The sequence below is a fragment of the Anabas testudineus genome, chromosome 3, assembly GCF_900324465.2.
Source record: "Anabas testudineus chromosome 3, fAnaTes1.2, whole genome shotgun sequence".
In the NCBI taxonomy this organism is placed as follows: Eukaryota; Metazoa; Chordata; class Actinopteri; order Anabantiformes; family Anabantidae; genus Anabas; species Anabas testudineus.
In genome coordinates, this window is record NC_046612.1 from 87,217 (window position 1) to 115,056 (window position 27,840).

General features: G+C 42.5%; 1 protein-coding gene across 2 annotated transcripts in view; it reads right to left on the reverse strand.

Moving 5' to 3' along the window:
• Positions 1 to 492: 492 nt before the first annotated feature.
• Positions 493 to 27,840, reverse strand: part of vps13c (vacuolar protein sorting 13 homolog C) — a 77,905-nt gene continuing 50,557 nt past the window's right edge. For both annotated transcript variants that reach the window (XM_026378071.1, XM_026378070.1), the window contains 28 exons: positions 27,397 to 27,661; positions 27,145 to 27,305; positions 26,917 to 27,038; positions 26,455 to 26,752; positions 25,920 to 26,309; positions 25,579 to 25,683; positions 24,878 to 25,033; positions 24,390 to 24,515; positions 24,163 to 24,296; positions 16,342 to 16,465; positions 15,452 to 15,687; positions 15,226 to 15,370; positions 14,968 to 15,108; positions 14,790 to 14,871; positions 14,537 to 14,606; positions 13,832 to 13,943; positions 13,635 to 13,748; positions 13,360 to 13,490; positions 13,132 to 13,213; positions 12,641 to 12,754; positions 11,527 to 11,602; positions 10,559 to 10,722; positions 10,408 to 10,453; positions 8,973 to 9,096; positions 3,980 to 4,094; positions 1,948 to 2,039; positions 1,737 to 1,860; positions 493 to 678 (listed from right to left, as the gene is read on the reverse strand). In XM_026378071.1, coding sequence (XP_026233856.1) covers positions 493 to 678; positions 1,737 to 1,860; positions 1,948 to 2,039; positions 3,980 to 4,094; positions 8,973 to 9,096; positions 10,408 to 10,453; positions 10,559 to 10,722; positions 11,527 to 11,602; positions 12,641 to 12,754; positions 13,132 to 13,213; positions 13,360 to 13,490; positions 13,635 to 13,748; positions 13,832 to 13,943; positions 14,537 to 14,606; positions 14,790 to 14,871; positions 14,968 to 15,108; positions 15,226 to 15,370; positions 15,452 to 15,687; positions 16,342 to 16,465; positions 24,163 to 24,296; positions 24,390 to 24,515; positions 24,878 to 25,033; positions 25,579 to 25,683; positions 25,920 to 26,309; positions 26,455 to 26,752; positions 26,917 to 27,038; positions 27,145 to 27,305; positions 27,397 to 27,661 — 4,035 coding nt within the window. The remainder of the gene's footprint in view (positions 679 to 1,736; positions 1,861 to 1,947; positions 2,040 to 3,979; positions 4,095 to 8,972; positions 9,097 to 10,407; positions 10,454 to 10,558; positions 10,723 to 11,526; positions 11,603 to 12,640; positions 12,755 to 13,131; positions 13,214 to 13,359; positions 13,491 to 13,634; positions 13,749 to 13,831; positions 13,944 to 14,536; positions 14,607 to 14,789; positions 14,872 to 14,967; positions 15,109 to 15,225; positions 15,371 to 15,451; positions 15,688 to 16,341; positions 16,466 to 24,162; positions 24,297 to 24,389; positions 24,516 to 24,877; positions 25,034 to 25,578; positions 25,684 to 25,919; positions 26,310 to 26,454; positions 26,753 to 26,916; positions 27,039 to 27,144; positions 27,306 to 27,396; positions 27,662 to 27,840) is intronic.

Consider the following 27,840-nt stretch of genomic DNA (forward strand, 5'->3'; position numbering starts at 1 on the left):
AACCAACATTCATCAACAATGAATTGATTCTTGTAATTTTTTTTTTTAGTGCAACTTAACTTTTTATGGCTTCATCTTAAACATGACTGTGCAGCCTGCAAGCAAACAGCAGGGTCTATGATACCCACACTCAAAATGAGGTCAAATAATTCAATCAAATCTAAATGAAATAAAGTAAAACCTCTAGGAGACAGAATATTATTATTGTGAAGATTATGTTTCCATCTTCATTCAACCTTATTTAGACATATGAGATAATATAATAAGATAACTTACCAGGAAGTGATTGTTAAAAAAAAAAAAAAAAGAAAACAGGATGGATAACTACAATCCCATAATTCATTCAACAATAAGAGTGACATTCAAACCAAGAGTATAATCATCATCTGGTTAGTGCCAGCTGAGTCTGCTTTAATTGGATGGTTGCACCTGTTTATTTCTTAAAGAAGCAGTACCAGGTTTTACATAAACCATCTTTTACAGGAAGTGGCCTCACTGTTTGTTGCTGAGCTTCAGGAAGCGCTGGGACTTCTGTCTCACCATGCGGTGCTGCTCCTGAGACATATGAGCTTCTGACATGGCCACCTGCAGTTTCTGAGCAGTGTGTGGGTCCTTGAGCTGAACAGTCCTCACTGACTCTTCACTACCTCGTTTTGGTAACTTTAACATTTGCTGCTCCTGAAACATGACACAACAATCAGACGTGACTGAGAGAAAGAATCACAGTGAAGAAAATATAAAGAACACTAAAATTTTTGTGGTCAGCTGAACCTGACATTTAAAGAAAACGATTTTCTCTAAATTCTAAGTGTAAGGTCAGAACTAAAATAATGCTTTATGTTGGCCCTAATCCCCTTTCATAGACATCCAACATTGATTACTGGGTATTTAAATAACTGATAAAGCTGAATATCATACTGGCTGAAGACAAATTTCTAACAACAGAAGAAAGAAACCTGCTGTATTGGTGAGAAGGGGGTCCCTTCATATCAAACCTAAAGAATCTGCCCTAAAGACGCTCCAGCATAGTTGAGTCATGGCTGAAGTTGCCATAACTTCTTGTTAGGTTGAATGACTCAACTTATGGGCTCCAGCATATATTATACATAGATGCTGGTACCCCGATATTTGGGGCGTGGCTTTTAACATGACATCCAACATGATGAGAACAGCCACGTTGAATATGCATCATGTGTTAAAAACGCTACTAGTGGATAAACTGTGATGAGCTTTTACTAGTGACAAGTTCAAATTCAGTTTTCTGCAACGTGTGCATGATGAGAAGCTACTGATGAGAAATTATTGGATCAAATAAGAGAGTAGGACTGGGGTTTTATGTTAGACTGTCGCCCAAAAAAATGGACCACCGTCTTCTGCAGCCATCCTTTACCCGTTTGCACATTGTAATGGTTCAACTTTCCAGCATAGTTACATTTAATCACTTAAACACGTTGCTCAAATCAAGCCAAATGTAGTGATCAGGAATATTCCGAAGGACAACTGCAGCTTCAGCCATGTCGTAAATGTTGTTTCTGAAGTGTCTCTTAAGAGAAACCACCCCAGTATCTTGTCTCACAACAACGTTTCACACCCATTCTCCCTAGCAGGTGGTGGGGCGAACTCACCTAACCTCTGACACTAATACACTTGGTGCAGTAAACCCGCCTTGTATGGGCAGTGTAAAAAGTGCTAATAAAACTGTTAACTTGAATTTGATCTCAGGTGTATTTTGGTACCTTGCAGTAGATCTTCAGATCAGATCCAAACACAGCTGGAGGACGATAGAAGTTGTCAAAGAAACACTCCCACTCTTTGTTAAAGTGACCAACAAAGTCAATCTCCTTCACACACATGACTCTCCTATACAAAAACAACCAAGCAATGATACTGTGAAACAATGTACTGGCAGAATTACAGGAGGTTTCAGAGGGATGAGAAGCTCTGTACCTGTTGGTGATTAGGATGCTGGTCTTTCTGTGTCCAGGATATTGACAGTAATCTCTGAACACTTCACCTTCCAGCTGTTTGATCTCTGAACGCTGGAAACACAAACACACACTCTGACTTTCCATTTATCCTGTTATGGCTTCATGCTTTAAGTTTTAGCCCCACCTTAACATCGGCTCTGTCTACAACAAACTAGAGTGTGCTGGGTTTTAGAAGACGGACAAAGGTTCTGTTCTCTCTGCACTCTTCATGCACCAGGTTAAATACTTCTTCCTGATTTAGTTTATCTGTGTCTGCCTTCTTCCTCCTCATCTGCTGCATGTCTTTGCTAAGAGGCTGAAAATACACTGTTGTTCTCCTTTTTCAGTTTCTCTCCACGGGATGATGTTGCACTGTTCAGATGAGTTTTATATTGGATAACCACATGGAGAATACAGTGAACTGCAACATGCAGCATGTTTGTGCTTACAGTAACACGGTGGATGTAGAAGGATGACGTGTAAATACACACTACATGTGCCGTACATGTAGAATGCATTCAGACGACTCTTTGCATCTTTACTGTGTGAAAAACAGAATAAATCAATTTCTGCCCATTAGTCTACATAAACTCAGAAAGACAGATCAGCTCTGTGTTTAAACCGGGCTGGGACCTGTACTGATGTGTTACCTCAGGGGATTCACTGTTTGTCTCCTACAGCTGCCCCCACCCCACTGTGCCATCCTGTACCCCCCTCCATCTGCTTCTGATATTATAAAAAAAACTGTTTTCACATCTAAGGAAGAAAAGTGTAACCATGGTGAATACTTTTATTAAAGACAGGCTGACAAACACAAAGGTTAACACAAATACAACAGGATCAGATGTCAGAGATCATTCTGACAGTGATGCAGAATGTCAGACCCAACCATAAAAAGACTTTTCCAACAAAAAGAGAAATACAAGTTCAGAATGAAGGATGCTACAATCTTTACCAAAACATTTTGACCTCTCCAGGACAGAACACAATCCCCAGCTGCTGAGAACATGACTAAGTTAATCAATTCTACACAGCAGTAAAAAATAGTTAATGCAAAGCAGAAAAGTTTTCTCTAAAAAAAAGTAAGAATTGTTTGAGGTATGAGAGAAGATTCATTTTGGCATGCATAGAAACCTAAATACATACTCACAGATTACCGTATATAACATCTTCTTCATAGATTAACGTAAATAGACATATTCGTATACATTCTCAATACACACACAAACACACACACACACACACACACATATATTTACAGATTTATACATAGATATGGTATGAGTAGCTGAGTAGTGAATAGTTTACTGGTGGGAGACGGGATGAAAATACTTAGTAGCAGGGTAGTGATTAGGAGTGATTATATGTTAAAAGCACTTCAATGATAAAGCTGATCCACCCAAACCCTGTTTATTTCTCCTCCGGCTGCATGAAACACAATCAGAAGGAGAAGAAGAAGAAGAAATGGGGTTAGAAACTGAAACAAGAAGCATACACAGAGGTACTCATCTTTTAGAGGTAAACTCCCCAGAGATGACCCATGGTTCATAGAGGGCAACACACACACAAACACAGTGGTCTACTCCTGCCCGATGACGACTGTTGTACTCCGAAATATAGTTTTTTTTGTTTGTTTGTTTTTTTTTACCAAACCACAGAGTGATTATGGGACAGAGTGACAGAGCGCTGGAATGGGGGCATAAGCACCACCCTAGGTAAATAATGATTTGGTGTGACTAAGGAAACAGGCTTTGGAGTTCTGTGTGTTTGTGAATTTGTACCTCTGGTTTAGTTCCTTCCTGTTTAAACATGTTAACGGGTGTGTCCTGTACAGGTTGAATAAAATGGAACCAGAGAGCGAGCAGTGGACTGCTGTCACACATGATATGTGGGGGATTTGTAGATTTTTTATCCTGCTCAAGCACAAGAGAAACAGCTGGCTGAAGCTCAGATCACACTGGTTTCCTGTGAGGAAGTGACATGGTGTTGTTAAAGGGTAAAGATGATCAAACCTGGAAAAGGTCGAAACCCTGCGACTCTGTCAGGTCATACGGTCGGATGATCCCATCCTCCCTGATAAGGCGCACTGGACGAAGTTTGGTCACCTCTTCTGTCGCCTCCGCCGCCCTGGCCCCACAACACACAAACAGAGCTGCTATCAGCTTGTGCCGTGAATGACAGTAAAGGGTTCAGGTTTAATGTGAACTCTGCTGTAGACCCAGACTCTTTAAAAACTATGAACCTACGAATCTTTGTGATGAGACAGAACCATTAACATCAAATGCTGTGGCTGAAGTTCAAGCTTTATGAAAGGCAACATGCTTTTGTATCTTTATCACAGATAAATGATTTCAAGACGCTGCCTCAGTGTTCAGGCTGAGCTGATCGCCAGGATTTAAATAAATAACCTGCGTTTCTGGTAGAAACTGAACGTTTGGCATCAAACTTGTAGCACATTCAGAGTGATGCACACGATGCTGGTAAAGCTTCAATCAAGTGGCCTTCTCACCTTTCATGACCTCTACAGTGACAGCATGAAACAGTAACATTACACAGGTTATCGTGAACAGACAGATGAACGTGACAGGTGGATCCTCCAGACGGGGGAGGATGAGGAGGATGAAGGTGCCTGATGCTGCTGAAAAATGCTTTAGGAGAAGCAGCATTTTGAGGTGATGACACATTTCCTAAAATATTCTAAATTCAATGCTGCAGGTAAACACTAACTGTGATAGAAATGTATCCAGACATGACAAAAAGAATACTACTAATACAGTATATATACTGTAGTTACAGGTGTAACTTGCCTTATTAATGTTGAGTTGCTGAAGTGGGGCTTTAGCCAAACTACAGTACTGTAAATACTTTATGGAAAACAACAGTACTAATGGTTATACGTATTATTTGCTACTATATACCCATTCCTATGTACTCGCATATCTACTTCTATATACATTTACCTGTACTTAACAGTAAGAGTATTTGTAGTATCTACACATGTATAGTTTCTCTACTACAAACATTTACCAATATTTCCAAGTACCTACAACTCTTAACTCCAAAATGTGCTTTATTTCTGTTCATTTATGTATTTAGCAATTTACTCATTTTTTGTTTCAAACAAATGTTAACTAGTATTTACACATATTTGATGATGAGATTATTTTGGTTGTGATCTGGTGCTACAGTGGCAAGAAAAACTTCGTGAACCTTTTGAAATTTCATGGTTTTCTGCATTAATTTGTCATAAAATGTGCTCTGATCTTCATCTAACTCACAACAATACAAAAACACAGTCTGCTGAAAATAATACTATAAATGTACTCCATTCTTGTTTGATGTTTTTCTTATGGTAGATGTGTCAACAAAAATGTTAGCATGTGCCAGAGATTTCTGTAAGTCTTTAGCTGACAATCTAGGATTCTTCTTTAGCATAGTTCAGCATTCTGCTCTGTGCTCTTGCAGTCATCTTTACAGGACGACCACGTCTAGGGAGAGTAGCAACAGTGCTGAACTTTCTCCATTTGTAGACAGTCTCTGTTACCGTGGACACATGAACATCAAGGCTTTTGGAGATACTTTTTTAACCCTTTCCAGCTTCATGCAAGTCAACAATTCTTGATCTTAGGTCTTCTGAGAGCTCTTTTCTGCGAGGCATGATTCACATCAGGCAGTGCTTCTTGAAACCAGTAAACCCAAAACTGGTGTGTGTTTTTAAAGGGCAGGACAGCTTTCAACAACACATCTAATATCATCACACTGATTGGACTCAAGGTTGGCTCACTCCAATTAGCTCTTGGAGAACTCATCAACTTGTACATTACACCCTATACCGACACACTTTCTAAAACAGATAGCGCCAGAAATAATAGAACCCCTGCTGAAAATAATAAATTCTTCACTCAGCAGTGGGTATGTTCCAAAATCTTTTAAATTAGCAGTTATTAAACCGCTAATTAAGAAACCTGATCTCGACCCCTGTCAGCTGTCCAATTACAGGCCGATATCAAATCTCCCCTTTATCTCAAAGATCCTTGAAAAGATAGTAGCTGGGCAGCTATACTCGTATCTACATAGAAATAACATACACAAACTCTATCAGTCAGGATTTAGGCCTCATCACAGCACAGAGACAGCACTTGTTAAAGTAGTAGATGGCCTCCTATTGGCCTCTGATTAGGGTTGCGTCACTATGCTTGTGTTACTTGACCTCAGTGCAGCTTTTGACACCATTGACCATAGTATTCTCCTTCACAGATTAGAAAATGTTGTTGGAATTAAGGGAACGGCCCTCTCCTGGCTTAGGTCCTATTTGACTGATCGTTAGCAGTATGTAGATCTAAATGGCGATTACTCCACATGCTCTCCAGTGGAGTTTGGTGTTCCACAGGGTTCAGTTTTAGGCCCACTGCCTTTTCCCTCTACATGCTTCCTCTGGGCTACATAATCCGTAAGCATGGTATTAGCTTTCATTGTTATGCTGACGACACACAGTTATATGTTTCATCAAAACCAGATGAGCTCAAACAGCTTAATAAAGTTGAGCAATGTGTAAAGGATATAAGACACTGGATGCTAATTAACTTCCTTCTGCTTAATCCTGATAAGACAGAAGTACTAATCATAGAACCACGTGCAGCTAGAAGCAAAAGTTTAGATCACACTGTAACTCTAGATGGCCTTTCTGTTACATCTAGTGCAACAGTAAAAGACCTTGGTGTGATTCTAGATTCCAGTCTTTCATTTGAAACTCATGTAGATGATATCAGCTTTCTTTCACCTCAGAAATATTGCCAAGATAAGAAATATTTAGTCACTAAATGATGCAGAAAAATTAGTCCATGCTTTCATCACCTCTAGGTTGGACTACTGTAATGCCTTACAGTCTGGCTGTTTAACCAGGTGCTTAAACAAGCTTCAGTTAGTTCAGAATGCAGCAGCGAGAGTCCTCACTAGAACCAGAAGATACAAGCACATCACTCCTATCTTATCTACACTTCACTGGCTCCCTGTAAAATTTCGCATTGATTTTAAAATACTACTTTTGACATTTAAAGCATGAAATGGCCTCGGGCCGCAGTAAGTGAACTACTAGTACCTTATGATCCACTATGCCTACTTCGATCAAAGGATGCAGGCTGCCTGTCAGTACCTCATATCATGAAAACTACAGCTGGGGGCGGAGCCTTTTCTTACAAAGCCCGAACGTTATGGAATAGCCTTCCAAATAGCGTTCAGGACTCAGACACAGTCTCAGTGTTTAAGTCGAGGCTAAAAACCTATTTATTTAGTCCAGCATTTTTGTAAGTAGATTTGCCTTAGGGAAAGACTCATGGACGTAGAACATTATGGTGAACTGGTATGTTTAGATGCTGTCTTCCCCACTCTCATTGATCACTCAGGTTTGTTGACGGTGAAGTGATCGGTTGCTCTACATGCCAGGGAGCCCTCATGTCTGTGTTTCCTTCTGGCTCTCCTTTTTAGTTAAGCTGTCATAGTTAGTCCTGCCAGAGTCCCTGCTGCACTCTCTACCACCACCTCATACATTATCTGACTGTGATCATATCTAACTGATATCCCCCCCGGACCTGTCTGACTCATCCTGGGACCCCACTTCTGGCCGGGGATCTTGTCGCTTGGATCCACTGTATGGTCCCTATTGGATGCGTGTGGTAAAGCTGCTTTGTGATAATGTCAATTATAAAAAGCGCTATACAAATAAATGGCACTATAATTGTTACATATTATATTCAATAAAAACATGAAAACATATTATGTTTGTGTACTATTATTTTGAGCAGACAGTGTTTTTCTATTGTTGTGACTCAGATGAAGATCAGAGCACATTTGATGACAAATTAATGCAGAAAACCATGAAATTCCAAAAGGTTCACAAAGTTTGTCTTGCCACTGTATATAAATAAACTTAACTGAATTCAATTCAATTCCTGCACTTTCTGTAATTTCGATGTGAGGTCCGTGTGTGTGCTGTCTCACACAGAAAACATGATGCCAACAGCGTTCACAACAGAACAACAGCTGTGAAGAAGGTTTAGAGACCTCTGAACTAGCAGCTGATTGCTGGTTGCAAACCAACAATGGTTTGTTGAAAGTTTGACTCAGTGAAGTGGAAGTCATGTTTAGGAGCTAAGCTGTAAGATTTTGATTTTAATTCAATTCAGTTTATTTATTATACAGCACCAAATCACAGCTAAAGTCTTCTCAAAACACTTGTGTAAGACCATACAGAATATAACTAGGAGACAGTGAAGAGAAAATACTCCATTTAACGGAAAAAAACCTCCAGTAGGGCCAGGCTGAGGGTGGGTGGCCATCTGCCACGATCGTTTGGGGTAACCTGTTTCATTAAACTGATGAAGAGCTACGTCAAACTACTCTACGCCCTGCCCCACCTTTAGGACATGTGACTCTCAGCAGGGGCGTAGCCTCTCGGCTCATGATGCGGCAACAAGGTGGGAGCTTACAGAAGGGAGGGGCTGGAAGCAGTGTTAGAGTGCTGGACAATGAGCATGAATCAGTTCATGGCAGATGCAGCTTTTTATAGCGACACAATGCAGTGACTTACCGTCCATCTGCTGCAGGATGACAGCACTATACAAACACACAAACTGCTAAAGCTCAACTTCTTCATCTCACTGCTCACATCTGGATAGCTCAACCATAACCCCCCAAATCACTTAACAGATAACATCACATGAGCAGTAGTTACAGGAGCTCAGCTTCAACAATTTAATGTAAAATACTCACAAAAAGAAAGAAAAGGAAAATACAAAACGTCCGGCAACAGCAACACAGAACAAGAAAACAAAGCAGAGAATGAAAATTAGTGAGTAGACAAGAAGAGCAAAGGCGACAAACACACACAGCACAGTAAGATCTTCACTAAGCAAAATACAGAAAACAAACTATGAGTAAAGAAAATTGCACAGAAAGTCAAAAAAATAAAACACATGTAGTGAAGTTTAGATAAAATGTCCATTGTACCTCTGAATGCCCTGGAAGGTGCTGCTAGCCATGTCCACGATTCCACCCGTCGGTCGAGCGACGACGCCTACCAAACCTTTACCGATGCCTTTGAAGAAACCTGCAGCCCCTTCCTTCTTTGCCCCTACACACAAATATAGGAGAACGGAGGAGACCACAGAGAGCATCAGATGAGCTGAATATGAACAGTAGGTCAGAGGATTCTGATACTGCAAAAGTGTGTACTTTCAACACTGACAGAACATGTCGGCAGACTGCCATTCACGTACATCTCCTTAGTCCACATACTACATCTAAACCCCAAGATCCTCAGATCAGTTACCCCACAGGTTTCCTGTGTTTGTGACCAGTCGATCTCTGTCATATAATCAGTTTTAATGTATTTTATGCCTTAGTGGCAAAGGAAGACACGAAGCCCCGGCCTTTTTCCAAACCTGTCATTATTAAAATGACTTTAAATCAGTGGTCAAGTAGGGTTAACCCTAACCCTAACCCACAAGTAGGACAGAAGCCCTTAAGGACTGGTGTTGGGGACCATTCATTTAAATGGTCCTAGTTAAGGAAAGGGAGCCCCGCCTCCACCTCTGTCACTGCCAACGACTTTGCCACCTTCTTCACTATTATATTTATACAGTATTTCTATATTTACGTTTAGATGCTTTCATCCAAAGCAATTTACGCAGGGTAAGCGCAAAGTGGTCTTGCCTAAGTACCCCTTCTGGAGGTAGGCCACAGCTGGGATTCAAACCCCAGTCTCCTGAATGGGGCGTTGATGTTACCACTACACTGTCCAGCCGCTAATAAGGTGGCAGCAATCAGCTAACAGATCTTTCCTTCAAACAGAGTTGTCCAACTAACCTCACTGAACAGCACGTTGCCGGCCTCGTTTACTGCAGTTGACAGTCCACCCTCTTTCTCTCAAACCATTATTCCCAAACACCTGTTCTCTCCATCCTTTACTCTCCTTTACACAACTGCACCCAGACTAATCCCAGCCTTTACACAATTCATTAACACCTCTCAAACCCCTCCAGAAAACCCATCCAAAATGCACCAGCACGTCTCATTTTTGATTAACCAAAAAGGACACGTTAGACCTCTTTTCAGATCTATACACTGGCTTCCTGTAGCTGCTGCAGCAGGTTCAAAGCCCTGATCCTTACCTACAAAGTGGTCAACTCAACAGCACCACAACTCCCTCAGGTCTACAATCCCTCTTGCTCACTGTACTCTCCCAGCAAACGACATCTTGTGGTCCCCTCACCTCACCTTAAAATGTGGCAAAATGTGGCAAACCAGCCATCACAGGTTCTGACCTGTGATGGCTGCTGGATTTACTCAAAGATTGACTCATTAATGGACTTCAGGGACCTGCTTTTAAGCCCCAAAAGGGGCATAATATGACCTCTTTAATCAACAGCAGAGACACACTTACCTTCCACAGGTTTGGTGATGATGCCTGTAACTCCACCGACGACTCCCTGAAGAGACACAAATTGTTACTGAGCTTCCTCCTGTCACACCTGCTGATCGTACTAATGTTAATCAATCTGACATTCGTTGGTAAACCCAACATGAGTCTGTACCTTCAGCAGGCCTTTTCCTCCTTTGGCCAGACTTTCTCCAAAGTCTCTGGGTGGCCGGTTCATCTCCTCTCGTCGTTTCTGTTGGTACTCTTTATCCATGGTGATGGCTGCCAGACCTTTACCCACTGAACCTGTGATCCTGGAGACCACACCTGCAGCGCCACCTGCAGGACACCAGGATGTTGAAACAGTTAATGTCATACTGAGCTCCAACTCGTGAAAACGGAGCAGAGACGGGTGCCAGCAATACCACAATGCACCTGGACCTTTGACAGCAGCACAGGGTTTGGTAATTTATCATTGGTAGAGTTCAGGTCACCCGAGGACATTTATCAGATTTCACATAGCTCACTCTGCACACTGAAATCAAACTTTAACTTGAAGCCCAAACATGCTTTTAAGAGGCTTTGTTTGTAATTCATTTTCATTTAAATTTGAAATGTTTGACTGCAAGCCCAACAAATTTTAAACAAACGATTGGCATTTCATTTTAATTCCATTTTGAAGTGTGCACATGGAGAGAAGAAGAGAGAGCAAGTTTTTAATATTAATATTTAAGACCAGGGATGCCTCATTGGAATCAGGGCCAACTTCCATGGACTGTGCCTGAACCCAAGTTCATTTCCTTACCCCATCTTTTGACACATGCTAAGGTGGAGAGCCCATGTATCATTAATTTGTTTTTCAAATGACCAAAAATCAAAACCAAAATTTCCAGTTCTAAATCCAAAATGAAAAAATAACTAAAGCGTTGTTATTCAATTTTTCATTTTGGATTTGAACATTTTTTGATTTTTTGCATTAATTTGAAAAAGATGATGTTTGTGATGTTTGACAGTTTGTTTAACATTAAATGTCCTATAACTCAAATAAGTGACTTGAATATTAGAAATAATAACAACAACAACTGGCAGCTCTTCCTGTTTACAATTAGTTTGGTGCTTTTTTGTCTTTAGTCAGTTTCTTACCAACAGTGTGGCCCAAAAGGCTGCGGACTCCAATCACAAAACCTTCAGCAAACTCCTCCGGACCCTGAACAGCACCCTAACAAACACATAAACCAACACACCAGTTAAGGGACATGCACGCTCATGGTTTCTGTGATTTTTTCTGGAGTCTGTGCCTTTAGCGGACCTTCAGCAGACTGTTATATTGTCAGAAGTCAATGTGTACAGCGCCTAGGTCCCAAATCTTCATTGACATTGTTCATATATTTTAGACTATATTCAGGCTCATATATATGAATGTTTCAAGTGAAAACAGAATAAAGGGTAAGCCAGTATAAGATGAAACAATGAAACTGGAAATCATACAAACATGCAGATGTGAGAAGGATTAAGCAGAGCTATAGGACTAATAACTGTAACTGTAAGATTTAGTAGTCACAGTATCTTCTACATGACATTGAACCCCACCAACGTAATAGATGTTGGTTGTTTTCATCAGATTTTTTGACTGTATATTCAGTCACAACTTAGCCTGATTCAGATCTAGCTCTTTTTATTTATTTATTGACACTCTGCACCATAACTCACACTGTGAATACACAGTGAGAGTCAGATGTGAGCTGTGTATAAGCACCAATGAAGCAAAATTACATCCGATCCACACCAGCTCCAACCTTCATTATCTCCGTCTTCAAAACAGCTGTATGTCTGTCTGCCAGCAGGGCAGTTTGTCTGGCAGCAGAAATGTACTGGACAAATGTACATTTTTTGTACAGTAGAAAAAAAATCCACGTTTTATAGGTTCTATATGTTTGTTGATTTATTGATTCTCCCTGCTCGCTACAAAGGGCAGGAAAGTGAAACCAGAAAGCTCACAGTGAATCATTACAGATACTTTTAGACAGATTTAAACATATGTCTTTAACCTTTTAGGGGAAAGAAAATGAAATGAGAAAATGTGTAAAATATTCAATGAAAAAATAAAAACACAGAGGTTTTGGGGTTGATGCACATCTCATGCCTTTGTATCAGGGTCACTTGGGATTAGTACATTTGATAAAATAGAATTGTTAAGGAAAGACTCATCTGTATTAAAAGACATCTGTAGGTCATCCCTGAACAATATATGTGGTACCTGGAAAGGCTCATAGAAGAAGGCCTCCACTCCCTCAGATAGACCTCGGATCAGTCCAAATGGGTTCCCCAGGACATCAAGACCCAGGACCAGAACATACATCTGCTTTAGGAACTGCATCCAGGAAAACAAAACCATGTTCTTAAATTAATTAAAATCTATTCAAACAAAACCTTGTTCCTAACTGTAACAGTCGGAATGTTCAACCACACGTTCCCTCAGATCAGTTTATTTGCAACGCTTTCAGAAGCCTAAAGAGGAAACAAACTGAGGATGCCACATGAACGGATTTCACAGAGTCTGAGGATGATCCACCCTGATCCAGCCTGAAGACCAAACAGGCAAACATCAGCAGAGCAGCATAGTGTTTAAAGTTTACTGCAGTGAGGATGGTTTTAAACAACCATTAAACAGCTTGTGGGTAAAGAAAGGTCTAAAATATGTGCTGTCTTTGAGTGAACACCTGTAGATGATATAGGCTGTAATGTTACCTGTTCAGTATAGTGTTTTACCACTGCCCACATCAGCTTGTCTCTGCGGTAAAACTGGTACTTCACCTCAAAGAAGGCCAGTCTGAGAGAGAGAGAGGCCAAACATCAAACACAGCAAACTGACAACCAGAGCTTTCTTTTCTCTATGCACTGGTGAGTGTGAGGCAAGTCCGTAGCATCTTTATCCAACAGAATCGATCTCATTAAACAATGTGACAAGTTTCTCACTTGAAAATGAGGTCATCAACATCGGTCAGCGTCGCTCCGATACTTTTCAGCAGCAGGTTGAGAGATTGAACAGCTGCTGTCTCCTGAGACGGGTCCTCACCACTGGAGCCCAAGGACAAACTGAGATGGAGCTGAAATATATTAATAATAATATATTCAGTATTCGAGCTGTTGGTAAAAAATGATCAGGCTGGCAGAAAGCTGGTGGAAAAGCTTTCTTTTCCTCCAGCTTGGAAGGGTTAGCTGAGGAAGAGATGGTTACATCGTGTCTTCACCTTGATGGGTGAGATGTGGAAATGTTCGAAGAAGCTGAGTCCAGACGTGTCCGTGAGCGACGCCTCCATCAGCTCAGCCTGCAGCAGCTGCAGATCCCTCTCTATCAGACGAGACTGAAACACAAACACCTGACAATAACCCTCTGTGTCCTGTCAATGTGTTAGGTAGTCAAAGTGTACCTGTTGCCTCGCTCTACCTTCTGTCTGTCGGCCTGGGGGTCAGCAGGGGGTGTGAACACAGCTGAGATGGCTCCTAGGAATCCCTGATCAATCTTCACTGCCATCTCCTGAACCAGAACCATGAAGTACCTAAATACACACAAAATCCTCAAATGCTGGAATCCCTCAGTCACAGTTTCCAGGATTCAAATATTCAGCGATTAAAAAGATCTCTCCTCAGATAAACATTCACTCAGTCAGACTGACAGCTCTGGACAATATGAGGCTGTATTGTGGACACAGACACAATGTGAGACGGTGGTTTGTATTTCTGAAAAAAGGGGCTGGGGGATTAGTTCTAAACGATCATGGCTTCTGTCAGACTGTTTTTTCAAGGGGAGAGTGGACTCTGTACCAGCTGTTCACTCTTCCTGGGATCCCTGGATGAGCAGTTTGTCCGTCAAGTCTACACTTGTTTTGTGGACTTGCAGAAGGTTTATGGGCATGGGGGGTATCAGGGCTGTTACTGCCCTAAGTCCTTCAGTCCTTGTTAAAACAAACCAGATCTTTGTTGTCAGCAGGAGGTCTTACATGTTTCCAGTGAGTACTGGAGTCCACCTGCCTTGTTCCAACCACAGATTTAGTTTGTGGGTTTTGTGAGCTAAAGCGGAAAAAGGAAAACTTCCCACACAAACCAAAGCTTTATGGAAAAAAGGTGGAGGATACGTTTTTTTTTTACTCACTTGAACTGCATGATGCTGCTGTGTTGGTTGAACCTGGTGATAACGGACAGATCGATGAAGGGTTTCGGTTCTGTGGAGGCAGTTAAATTCCAACAGCTATCAGTTTTTTTCTACATGTATAAGTTGTCTGAACATTTTGAATGGATGAAGTCAACTTTTATTTCTATGTTACTTTAGTGGATGAGTAAAACTAGAGAAAGCATGGAGGCTCAGCTGGTACGGTGGACTGAAGCAGGTAAACAAAAGCACTCACCTGAGTCCAGAGCAATGGATTTTGGAGGAGGAACTGGATGGAAGACGATGGGGAAAATTGCACCTGACAGCTGGTTGTCCACCTGCATAGAAGGAGCACATCAGTCATAGACATATGTTTCTGGACAGGTGTGTGTGTGTGTGTGTGTGTGTGTGTGTGTGTGTGTGTGTGTGTTTACCTGCAGCCAGTGAAGCTGGGCTCTCACACAGCGCTGGTGCAGCGACTGTTTGAACTCCACTTGGATTCCAGGCAGGAAGTTCCTCCTCACCTGGCAGGAAAATGGTTGACGCATCATCATGGTGGCTCCACTGAGGTTCACCTGGAGTCCAGTGACATTACGCATCGTGATTAATCGTGTGACAGACTACTACCTGGGAAGTTTGTTTGTGTGTAGGCTCTGGGGAAGAGGAGGGTAATGCACATGTTGACCTCTGACCTCCAGGTTGGTCTCCAGTTTGACCCAGCCACCTGGGGTTTTCCCGCTCAGCTGACTCTGGTAGATTTTCTCCAGCAGGTTGATGTTTTTCTGGCTGAATGACTTCCAGCGATTCTTCGGCTTCATCTCCCAAACTACACCTGAGCTATAACACACAGACACACCTGAGCTGTTCACACAAGTGATGTACATGGTACTTTCTTTTTCTAGTTAGTCATGTGTTTACCTGGTGATGCCAATATAGGTGATCTCCTGCCGGCTGCTGTTGTTGATCAGTGAAAGTCCGAGATTTTGCAGTGACACCTTCACTTCCTGTTGAAACTGTTCGAGCTCCTCTGCCTGCCGGGCCTTCGTCACTACGGCCACGTCTTCAGTGAACAGCAGCACACGCTGACGCCCATCCAGGAATGAAACCCAGTGGACCTGAGACAGGTTGTCGTACGAGAACTGCCCCACCTCATCCTGAATAAGCACAGACAAGGACAATCCGATGTTTTTTATATGTTTATGAGGACCGAGCACCAGTAGCAGTTGAGTTAGCTAATACATATTTCTACATCCAGTACAATACACATTTCCATCACGACATGGTTTGGTTAAGGCTCCATTTGTCTGTTTCTTCACTGCAGGGGGCAGAAGAACATCACCTTTCTCTGGTGATGAGGTTTAATGTACATAGCCATGACTCTGAACTCTGTTTCTAGATTCATGAACAACCTTTGAACAACATCCTATATGTCACTCAATAAAGCAATTAATTCTAACATGTAATCATCTAATTTGTTATTTCAATATCCACTAGTTTCACAGCAACACAATAGTCCAGGTGTAGTAGCTCTGTTTTTGGTTTCCACCAGATCTTTAGCTGCTGAATGCTCCACTATGTTTCCCAGTTGGTCTCTAAATGTGTCTGACTGTTGTTTGCTGCTTGGCAGGTGGTGAGTGGTGACTTTTACAGCTTTTCAACCAGACAGAAAATGTTCAACAAAACCAAAACTAGGAGCTAAAAGAGGTTAAAAACATCCTTCTCTACAGCTACCAGAAACACACAGCTATTATAAACAGTCACTGGTTACAATTCAAATACTGATCCATGTAGTTCTGTTGCTGTCAGACCTTTAGCAGGTCCAACTCTCCTGAATGCTCCATGCAGCTCCAGCTGAGCATTCTGACGCCTGCTGGTTCGTCCCAGGCAAACCGCCGAGCCTCACAGGGTTTGAGGTCATGAACTGCACAGCCTCTGAAGAAGAGACAGACCAGAGATAGAATTCTGTTTTTTAAACAAATTAATGAATTTCTGCAGAATAAAAGTCAATCAGTGCTTTTGTCTCACCATCGTAATGAGTTTGTCTAACTTACATTTACATTTAGTCATTTAGCAGATGCTTTCATCCAAAGCGACTTACAAGTGAGGAACAAGGCAAGCAAACAAAATCTAAGTCAAGAAGAAACAACATCAAAGCAAACTGCTATCAAAAAAGTGTTTCTGTTTCAAGAGATGTGAGAACATCATCACATTTTATTTTTTATGTGCAAAGGACTAACTATTTTCAATTGATGCAAATAACATCACTGATGACAGCAGCAGTAACTAAAACTAGATTCTCATTGAAGATTTCACCTCAGAAAAACTGTGTTTATTACATTCATTTGTTATATCAGTTATTCACTATTCTACTATACTTCAAAATATAATTCCCAATAAATTACAGTACTCATGGTGTTCACCAGGAAAGAATGTGTCGTTTGGTTGCATTTAGACCTGTACATTCATTAAAGCGTATTTGTATTGCACAACACAATATTCAAGTGTATCAATATTTTCTTAGACACCTAGTTCATACCAGATATAAGAAAATTAAAGCTAAAATTAAACAGTTGTGAGGAAGTTTCTTTAGATATTAAAACACTTACTTTTTCCATCATCACTTTAATGGCTATGTTAAGTTAACACATGAAAGATCAGGACTGTTTGTGTTTTATCAGCTTGCTTTTGTAATTTTGATGAAAATCAGATTACAGTTAAGGACCAATTTATGCAGAAAATCAGGAAATACTACAGTATAATAATAATATAATAATAGTTCAATGTAATTCAATTCAATTCAGTTTTATTTGTATAGTGCCAATTCACAACAGAAGTTATCTCAAGGCACTTTACAGTGTAAGGTTTAAGACCTTACAGAGTATAATTATACAAAAAAATGATATAAAAACCCAACAATCCCATTTGAGCAAGAGAGGGTGTCTGCCTCCAGAACCTGAACTGGGAGCTGGTTCCAGGAAAGGGGCTTGATACCTAAAGGCCTCTGCCTCCCATTCTATATTTGGAAACTCTAGGAACCACAAGTAAACCTGCAGTCTGAGAACGGACAGTTCTGCTTGGAAAATATGGAACTATGAGGTCTTTGAGATAAGATGGAGCCTGATTATTAAGGGATTTATAAGTGAGGAGAAGAATTTTAAATTCAATTCTGGATTTTACAGGGAGCCAAAGGAGAGAAGCTAACGTTGGAGAAATATGATCTCTCTTGCTAATTCAAGTCAGAACTCTGGCTGCAGCATTTTGCATTAACTGGAGGCTTTTTAATGAGTTATTGGGACATCCTATTAATAATGAATTACAATAGTCCAGTCTGGAAGTAACAAATGCATGGACTCGTTTTTCAGCATCACTTTAGGACAGGATGCTCCTAATTTTACAAATATTTCTTAGGTGAAAAAGGGCAGTTCTAGAGATTTCTTTTATGTCAGAATCAGAATCAGAATCAGAAACATTTTATTGCCAGGTGCGATAAAGGGCATTTTACAGCACTAGGAATTTGTCCTGATGTTAGGTGCAGACATAGAATAGAATAGCAGGAAAAACAAACAAACGTAAATACGCATATTCACAGTCGGTTGGGAGGGGGGGATTTGTGCAGAGGTTATCTGGGGGGAACTGTTCAGCAGGCTGACAGCAGCAGGGAAGAAACTGTTCTTGTGGCGTGAGGTCCTGGTCCTGATGGACCGGAGTCTCTTGCCAGAGGGGAGAGGTTGAAATAGTGCATGGCCAGGGTGAGAGGGATCAGCTGCAATCCTGGATGCACGTCTCTGGGTCCTGGAGACGTACAGGTCCCGGAGTGATGGAAGGCTGCAGCCAATCACCTTCTCGGCAGAGCGTATTATTCTCTGCAGCCTGGCCTTGTCCCTGGCATTGGCTGCAGCAAACCAGACTGTGATGGAGGAGGTGAGGATGGATTCGATGAAGTAAAGGAGATATCCTGGTCAAAGATAACTCTCTTTCTTACAGTATTACTTGAGGCCAATACTAAGTCATCAAGGGTGAGAATGAGATTAGACAGAGTGTCTCTGAGTTTTTTAGGCCCAAACAAAATAACCTCTGTCTTAACTGGATTTAGGAGAAGGAAAATGGAGGACATCAAGGCCTTTATGTCTTTTAATCATCTTGAAGTTTGACTAATTGATTAGTTTCTCCTGGTTTCATAGATAAGTGTAGCTTGGTATCATTTGCATAACAATTGAATTTTATAGAGTGTTTCCTAATAATATTGCCTAAGGGGGACATATATAAAGTGAAAAGAATCGGTCCAAGCACAGTTCCATAGCTCCATAGCTAACTTTGCTGTGAATGGAAGACTCATCATTAACATGTACAAACTGAAATCTATCTGATAGATGACAGAGATATGACTCTTTGTCAGCCTGGCTAAAGAGCTGAAAAGAAACCTGGGGTCGTTCTTATTTGCCTCTATTAATGAGGAGTAATATGAGATTCTAGCTTTATGGAGGGCTTTTTTATATATTATTAAACTATCTTTCCAGGCTAGGCAATATTAATCTAAATTTGTGGAATGCCACCTCCTTTCCAGCTTACGTGATTTCTGCTTTAAGCTACGGATTTGTGAATTGTACCATGGAGCTAACTTCCTCTGATTCACTAGCTTCTTTTTCAGAGGAGACAGTAGTCTACAAGATAGTCCAATTGTACTGGAGTAACGTTGAAATAACTGCCCTCCTCTGTGTTGGTACATGGCTCTGAAATAAAAGATGGAATCAGTTCCTTAAATTTGTCAACAGCATTTTCAAATAAACATCTACTGTAGTGAATCTTATGCTTAGGTGTAGTAAAGTTTGGTACTGTAAATTCAAATGTTATTAAAAAATAGTCAGATAAAAGAGGGTTTTGGGGAAAAACTATTAAATGATCAATTTCAACACCATATGTCAGAATAAGATCAAGGATGTGATTAAAACAGTGAGTGGGTTTATTTACATTTTGGGTAAAACCAATGGAGTCTAATAGTGAATTAAATGCAGTGTGGAGGCAGTTATCAACATCTACATGGATATTAAAGTCACCCACTATAATGACTTTATCTGCACTAAGAACTAAATCAGATAGAAACTCTGAGAATTCAGTTAAAAACTCAGAGTAAGGGACAGGAGGACGGTACACAATAACAAACAGGACTGGTTTTTGATTTTTCCAGTTAGGATCAGAGAGGCTAAGAGTGAGGCTCTCAAATGAATTCAAACTATGTTTAGGTCTGGGGTTGATTGATAAACTTGAGTGGGAGATTGCTGCTAGTCCTCCACCCCGACCTGTGTTTCTAGGAACATGATAATTAACATGACTTGAGGGGGTCGACTCATTCAGAGAGACATATTCATCCTGCTGCAGCCAGGTTTCAGTAAGACAGAATAAGTCTATTTGATGTTATTTTGGTTCTTATAAATCACTCCTCTTTTGTTGGTTCTTGATATAAATAATTTAGGTAGTCGGGGAGCAGACACTGTCTCTATGGGGTTATAGTAGTTTTGGGGGGGTGACGGCTGTAAGGAAGCTGCAGAGAGGTGTGTAAGACTGCATCTCTGCGTCCTGGGCTCCACTCTGACATGTCGTCTAATAAACTCTGCCATATTTCTAGAGAGTTGAGACGAACCATCTAAAGTGGGATGGATGCCATCTCTTCTAATCAGCCCAGGTTTTCTCCAAAACGTTTTCCTATTGTCTATGTAGCCCATGTTGTTTGCGGGACACCACTTAGACAGCCAGCGGTAAAATGACGACATGCGGCTAAACATGACTTCAGATTAGGAAGGGGTCCAGAGAAAACTACAGAGTCCAACATCGATTTAGCAAAGTTACACACCGATTAATATTAATATTGATCAACTCCTGTGTGAATTATAATTCTAATGTATTTCCGTTTATCCTTAGACAGGAGTTTCAAATAGGATTAGACGTCGCCCGCTCTGGCCCCTGGAATACACTTGACCATGGCCGCTGGAGTCTCTAACTTCACGTTTCTTACTATAGAGCTGCCAATGACCAGAGTGGGTTTCTCAGCGGGTGTGTTGCTGAGTGGGGAAAATCGGTTTGAAACATGAACCTGGTCTTGGTGAACCTTGGGCGAGTATCTAGGGTTATGCTTCCAACGAACTACCACCCAGCTGGCCTGACTTCCCGGCTGCTCGGGAACTGCCGAAGAACGGCTAACGGGAGCTAGGCTAGCTGGCTTACTTTCCACGGTGCGGAGCTGAGTCTCCAAATCAGTCAGCCTCGCCTCCAGTGCTGCAAATAAACTACAATTATTACACATTCCCTTCTCACTAAAGGAGGCCGAGGAGAAACTAAACACATGACACACTCATATACTCAAGAGAGAGCAGGAGGAGAAGACGGAGAATAAGAAGAGGGAGAAGCAGCCATGGCTAACAGTAGAGCTAACAAACCTCACAACACAAGAAATCAAGAGTATTTAGAGTATTATGAACGGTCCTTGAGTAACACCGGTGTATGTTACAACTATGTTAACCTGGCACCGCCTCCGGTGGCTGGTTAGTGTAGTGGTAACATCACCGCCTCCCATGTGGGAGGCTGGGGTTCAAATCCCAGCTGTGGCCTACCTCCAGGGTTAGGGTTAGGGTTAGAGGCTGTAGGAGTAGCGGTAAGAGGAGAGGAGGGGGGATTGCAGTGCTTGTGAGTAACAGGTGGTGTAACCCTGGACATGTTACTGTAACGGAACATGTCTAAAGGAACATGTCTGAAGTAGCGTGTGACGTCATCAACTCAGTCACCACCAACTTACAGAACCAGCATCCAAACTCCTTCATAATAATAACAACAGGAGACTACAATCACACGTCTTTGGACACAACTCTCCCCACTTTTTCCCAGTTTTTCAACTGCTCCACCAGAGACAATATGATCTTAGATTCACTTTATGCAAACATTAAGGATGCATACACCTCCACTGCTCTACCTCCCTTGGGCAGATCCGACCACAACCTGGTGCTCCTCACCCGCGTCTACACTCCTATTGTTCAAAAGCAGACAGTGACCACGAGAACTGTAAGGAAGTGGTCTCAGGAAGCTATTGAGACTCTGCAGGGGTGCTTTGAAGCCACAGACTGGAACATGGAGACGACTTCAATCCCATGACAGACAGCGTCACAGAGTACATTAACTTCTGTGTGGACAACATCATCCCAACCAGGACAGTGAGGTGCTTCTCAAACAATAAGCCTTGGATCACCAGCAACTAAAAGGAGCTGCTGAACAGGAAGAAGAAGGCCTTTTTGGAGGGAGACAAGGACCAGGTGAAGTCTGTGCAGAGAGAGCTGAGGGTGAGTCTAAGGCAGAGTAAGGACGCGTACAGTAGGAAGCTGGAGGACCAACTCCAGCAGAACAACATGAAGCATGTGTGGAATGAAAAAGATCACTGGCTTCAAGGAGAAGGGGAACCAGGTGGAAGGGAACCTGGACAAGGCCAACGAGCTGAACCATTTTTTTAACAGGTTTGCAGGAATACCGCCCTCCCTCTCCCCCTCTGACACCTCCAGACACTCTGCTGCACCCTCCTCCCTCCCCTCCTCTGTCAGACTCACAGACAGAACAGTATCTCCACTGCTGCCCCCCCACAACCATCCTACAATGAATATCAGAGACGGTCATAAAACCACACCCGTCACTGGAACTCTTACAGAAGAAATTATCCCACCGTCATCCCCCTCTCCTTCCTCTACTATACCCACCTCCCCTTCCCATCTGTCAGTGACCAGCAGCCAGGTGACGAGGCAGCTGGAGAAGCTGAATCAGAATAAGGCAGCAGGACCTGATGGTGTCAGCCCGAGAGTCCTGAAGGCCTGTTCTGAGCAGCTCTCTGGGATTCTACAGCACCTCTTCAACCTGAGCCTGAGAATGGAGCAGGTGCCAAAGGTCTGGAAAACATCATGCCTGACGCCAGTTCCAAAAACCTCATCTCCTTCTGCTCTAAATGATTACAGACCAGTTGCCCTCACCTCACATATCATGAAGATCCTGGAGAGACTGGTTCTGACTCATTTGAGACCTCAGGTTGAGACATAACTAGACCCACTACAGTTCACCTATCGCCCCCGGGTTGGAGTAGATGATGCTATTGTCTACCTGCTTCAGCGAGCTCTCTCACACCTGGACAAGGCAAACAGCATTCTGAGGATCCCATTCTTTGATTTCTCCAGTGCCTTTAACACCATCCAGCCTGTTCTGCTGAGAGAGAAGCTCTTGAAGATGCAGGTAGACTCCTCCACAGCCTCCTAGATCACTGAATACCTGACAGACAGACCACAGTTTGTACGACTGCAGGGATGTGAGTCTGAGCGGGTGGTTAACAGCACAGGAGCACCTCAGGGGACTGTCCTCTCACCTTTCCTCTTCACCCTATACACCTCAGACTTTCAGTACAACACTGAATCCTGCCATCTGCAGAAGTTCTCAGATGACTCTGCAGTGGTTGGGTGTATCAGCGGTGGGGAGGAGACAGAGTAAAGAGATCTGGTGGACAGTTTTGTGAAGTGTTGTGGGAACAACCATCTTACCTTGAATGTAAGCAAGACCAAGGAGATGGTTGTGGACTTCAGGAGGAAGAAAACTGGCTTTTGACACTGTGTCCATTCTGGGTGAGAAGGTGGAGGTGGTGGAGAGGTACAAATACCTGGGATTTCACCTGGACAACAGACTGGACTGGAAGTTCAACACAGAGGCTGTATACAGGAAGGGACAGAGTAGACTCTACTTCCTGAGGAAGCTCAGGTCCTTTAAACAAGATGCTGCAGATCTTTTACCAGTCTGTTGTAGCCAGTGCAGTATTCTTTGCTGTCGTCTGCTGGGCCAGCAGCATCAGAGCCAGTGACACTAAGAAACTGAATAAGCTGATCAGGAAAGCTGGCTCTGTGCTGGGGGCTTCTCTGGAACCTTTAGAGCAGGTTGTGGAGAGGAGGATGCTGCACAAACTGCTGAGCATCATGGAGAACAGCTCACATCCTCTCCACAGCCCACTTGTCAAACAGTGGAGAAATTTTAGTCAGAGACTTCTTCAGCTCCGCTGTGACAAGGAAAGGCACAGGAAGTCATTTGTGCCAACAGCCATCAGCCTGTACAATGATTCCCTGACAGAGAGTCAGTGTCCAAGCTGATGGTCCCAACTCTTACACCAGTAGTGCTGTTCACTAAAACTATGAATTTAGTTTTAAGTTGGTTAAAGTTAGAACAAACACAGAACAACTGAATAGCTAGTCAGTGTCGACAACAGGAAGTGATACGATACGCCTACCGTAGAAGGAGCAGCAGGTCAGCCAGTCATTTATAATTCATTGTTCATATTCACTCATAGTTCACTTCCTTTTTCTTGCAGCATTTAACCTTTTTTACTACAAAACCCAAGTACCCTCTCACTCACACACTGATGCAGGGTTCAGTGTATTGACATATAACAGGATGAGCAGAGAATTGAACTGCAGTTTCCCACAGTTGGTGAACAACGGATTTACCTCCTGAACCACAGCTGTGCCATCCTGTGTGTTTTATCTGTGTTGAAGATGTTGTAGTTATGCTTAAGATTGTCTTCAGGAAATTAAATATAAATCAATGTAATGTCCCCTGGAACTGACCTTTGTCTGTAGCTGATGGTGGCCCAGGGGGTGTGGTTCAGCAGCAGGGCGGGAGCTGCTCCTTCATAGTAATCACTGAAGCTGATGATGGTGGAGTGATCTGAGATGTTGACATCCACAATGATCCCACCACACTGAAAACACAAACGCAGACACAAAGCTAAATGCTTAAAGCGTTACTCAAGTCTCACAATAAACCAGATTTGTGCTCGTTCCAGCAAACTGACCATGTTGAGGCTCAGCAGGGTGCCGCTGTCCTGCTTATCAAAGAAGAAGGACTTGGAGGTGGATTCAGATCCGACCACACGGACACACAGCTTTCCTGAACTGTTCTCTGGCCACAGAGGGAGGCTCTGCAACACAACACTATCATCAGCAGAGCAACAATGACATTTATTAAAGCCATTAACGAAGCTCACAGGCCGAGACACGTTCAAAAACAGACCTGACCTTAGCTCTATTCAACACCTACAGTTCACAGTAGCGGAATAACTATCAATCCCTAGCCCCCTAAATATGGGGCTTGAACTATTGAACTGATGCCATTGAGCGATAGACTGAACCATAGGTTGTTCATTGTTTACGGGCTCTAGAAAAAGCAGTACCCATAAGCCTCAGCAGCTGTTACTATGGAAACAGGAGTGACTTCAGCAACCACCAGCTCTGACCCCGCAAAGTCTGACTCTGTGTACAGCTCAGGTGAACTGATCCTCACCTCAGTGGAGGAGATGTAGTGCCACTTGGTGGAGCCCTGGTTGGTGATTTCTCCGACCTCTAATTCGTAGGAGGACTTGTTGACCAGCGTGAAGAAAGGACTCATGGTGACGATCCTCGTCAGGTTAAAGCTGCTCATCTGGATGCTCACACCCACCTGGACAAAATAACACTGTGAATAAAGAGATGACTGCTTTGTTCATTTACTCTGCAGATTACTTTACTGTAATTTGATGAACTAAAACTATCATATGGTTTCAGCCAACCAGTGAAACTGTACTTCACATTCATGTTTCCCAGACTCATGTTCTATGTATTCATTTTACAGAAGATGTTTGTATACAACGTAATGAAGTTCCCTTTCTGAGATACTGTCAAAATTTGAAATGGACGGGGCACCCATTCAAATCTCATCATCTTATCCTTGAGTCTATGTTGGCATTTCATCATGGTATCCGAGTCTTTATAAACCATTACTCTGGATCTTCTAATCAGTGTGGTTAGGGTTAGATAGTGATAATTACAACTAAGTGATTACCTGATCTAATCTAATCTCAAAATACCTATAGCTGAGAATCAAAGACAAAGGCTATTCAAGAGCGAGCACCAAATCGAAGTTTCATTTGAAAAAAAATGCTAAAACTTATTATTACACAGATAGTGAGTTTTTTTTATTTATTTTTTATTTTTTACAGTAGCTACCAGGAAGTCCATGTTGTTGGTGGGACAGCGAACACAGCCATAACTTCCCACAGTGTCCAGAGAGAAACCATCAGACCAGGAGCTGGTTGAGACACACAGCTGGACCTGTAAAACAAGATAAAGATAAAACTGGCTTTGAGTATTAAATCATAATTTGCTTTGTTTAGTTTATTTCTTCATCTACACTGAAGAAAAACTGAGCTACAACAAAAACTCCCAAAACGTCTGGTAGAGACAACTAACTGTGAGATTCAACAACAAACAGAAAGAGTCATGGGCTTGTTAAAGACACCTGAGGGCTTGACGATGCCATTCTCAACAAGTCCAGGTGCTAGTCTCACCTTGTTCTTGCTGAACAGGTTTTTCTTCTTGAAGGAGAATAGGACGATGTCTCGGTAGTCAGCCGCGTGTTTCACGCCAACCTCCTCTGCTCTGTACTGTAGCACTCGAGATGTCTTGTTGATGATCCAATATGGGCTAAAGAGTGACAGTAGCAAGCGGCTCGTCGTCCTCGTCACATGGACGCTCACATCCACCGTGAGGTTGGTGTCCGAGTCACAGGTGAGACAAATTGCGAAGAACTCAGGCATTTCCTGTTCGATACGAATGAGTCCATGCCAGTCCCGGCCCTGATACCTCATCAGCACCAATGACATGATCTCACCTGAAACACGAGCGTTTAAGAGGTCCGAAGTGCTGCCTTCATGAAGCTCACAGGAGTCTGCTGAACTCTGAGAAGGAAAAACCGTTTCAAACCAAAACCAGCTAAAGACAAAGGTGAACTTTTTTCTAACAAATTGACAAAAAGCTATAATTTAACTTTGGTGTAAAAAAATATATTTTTCTTTTTTTCTATTTTTACAGGAGCTATTGTACCTCCATCAGGTAGCGTATAGTGTAGGGAAGCAGATTGCGTAGGGTGGCTACGGGGTGGAGGTGGATGACATAGGCGGGATCCCAGTCTTCCTCTCCGTGGCTGCTGATGTGTCGCAGGTCATCAGGGACAGCAAGCGCGCTGACCATCAGAGGCAGTAGGCTGCTTTCAGTCGCAGTACACTGCAGTACTGAATGCACCTCGAAGCTGCAGTGCACCTGCTCCTTCCAAGCCACACAGGTGGAGGAAGAATTGTACTGTCCGTCCAGACAACCCGCTGGACGAACAAAGAGCTGGCATCTGGAGTGAGATAAAATAACTGGATTAGTGGTTATGTGACACAATCTGCAATTAAGTTGTTTGACTTTTCTTTTAGTGTCATGTGTGACGGAAGCAAATAAATGAAATAATGAACACATTTAAACAACAGAGAGGGACTAACACACACTGTTACAGAATGCTACCTGTAGGCTTCTAAGGTGACATGAAACTCTGTCTCAGGCTCGGCCTGACCGATGCTCTGCAGACGTCTGGATGTTGGACAGTACTTCAATATGGTGAATGGCACTGAGAAGTGATTCTTTATCTGCAGACAGACAGCAAACAACACAAAGTGACGTTGACCTGCTGCTGACTCTTCAGCACGTTCAGTCTCCCAGAGAAACATTAAATCGAATGTCTGTGGGTCTGACCTGCAGCGGTGAGCGAACGGTGATAACCTTGTTCCCCTCGGCAGCATCAATCTGCAGCAGAACAGAAACAGCTTCCTGCTGCACTGGACTGCGGATGTTGTAGAGCCGGCGACCTGGTTTATCCACAGAGATGTTGGAGATCTCGCTGTATCCCGCTGGCACTGCAGGGTCAGAGACAGTATGGAGGAACAATGAACAACAATGAGTTCAGAACCACCAGGTCAGAGTTCAGTAAATATGAGAAATTCTCACCAACGGTGAGGTTAAACAGGCAGCTCTCCTGCCGCTGTAGAGCTGAGAGTTTTCCTTGTGATGACAGTTCAAACATGGAGTGCTCCAGGTCCATGCTCTGATCCACCAACAGCTCGTGTAGCTTGCCTTGTGCTATGGACCCCACCGTCCTCAGGTTGGAGCTGTGCTGCACAATGAGGGGGATACCCAGAGAGTTTCTGATGGTGAATGGAGCCCTCTCCTTCAGAGAGAGGTCAAAAGTGGACGTTGTGCCCTCGGAGAACGCCTGATCAAAAAATTACAAAACATAACACTAAGGTGGTGTTCTGCTACCACTAGTTTATTAAACTAATAACATACTCAGAGAGAGTAAAATGCTAAACTTTAGCTTTAACCTCCCGTTCTAGTCTTTCTCTAAAATGAATGTTTCCTGATTTGATTACGAGTCCTCTGGGGAGGTCACAG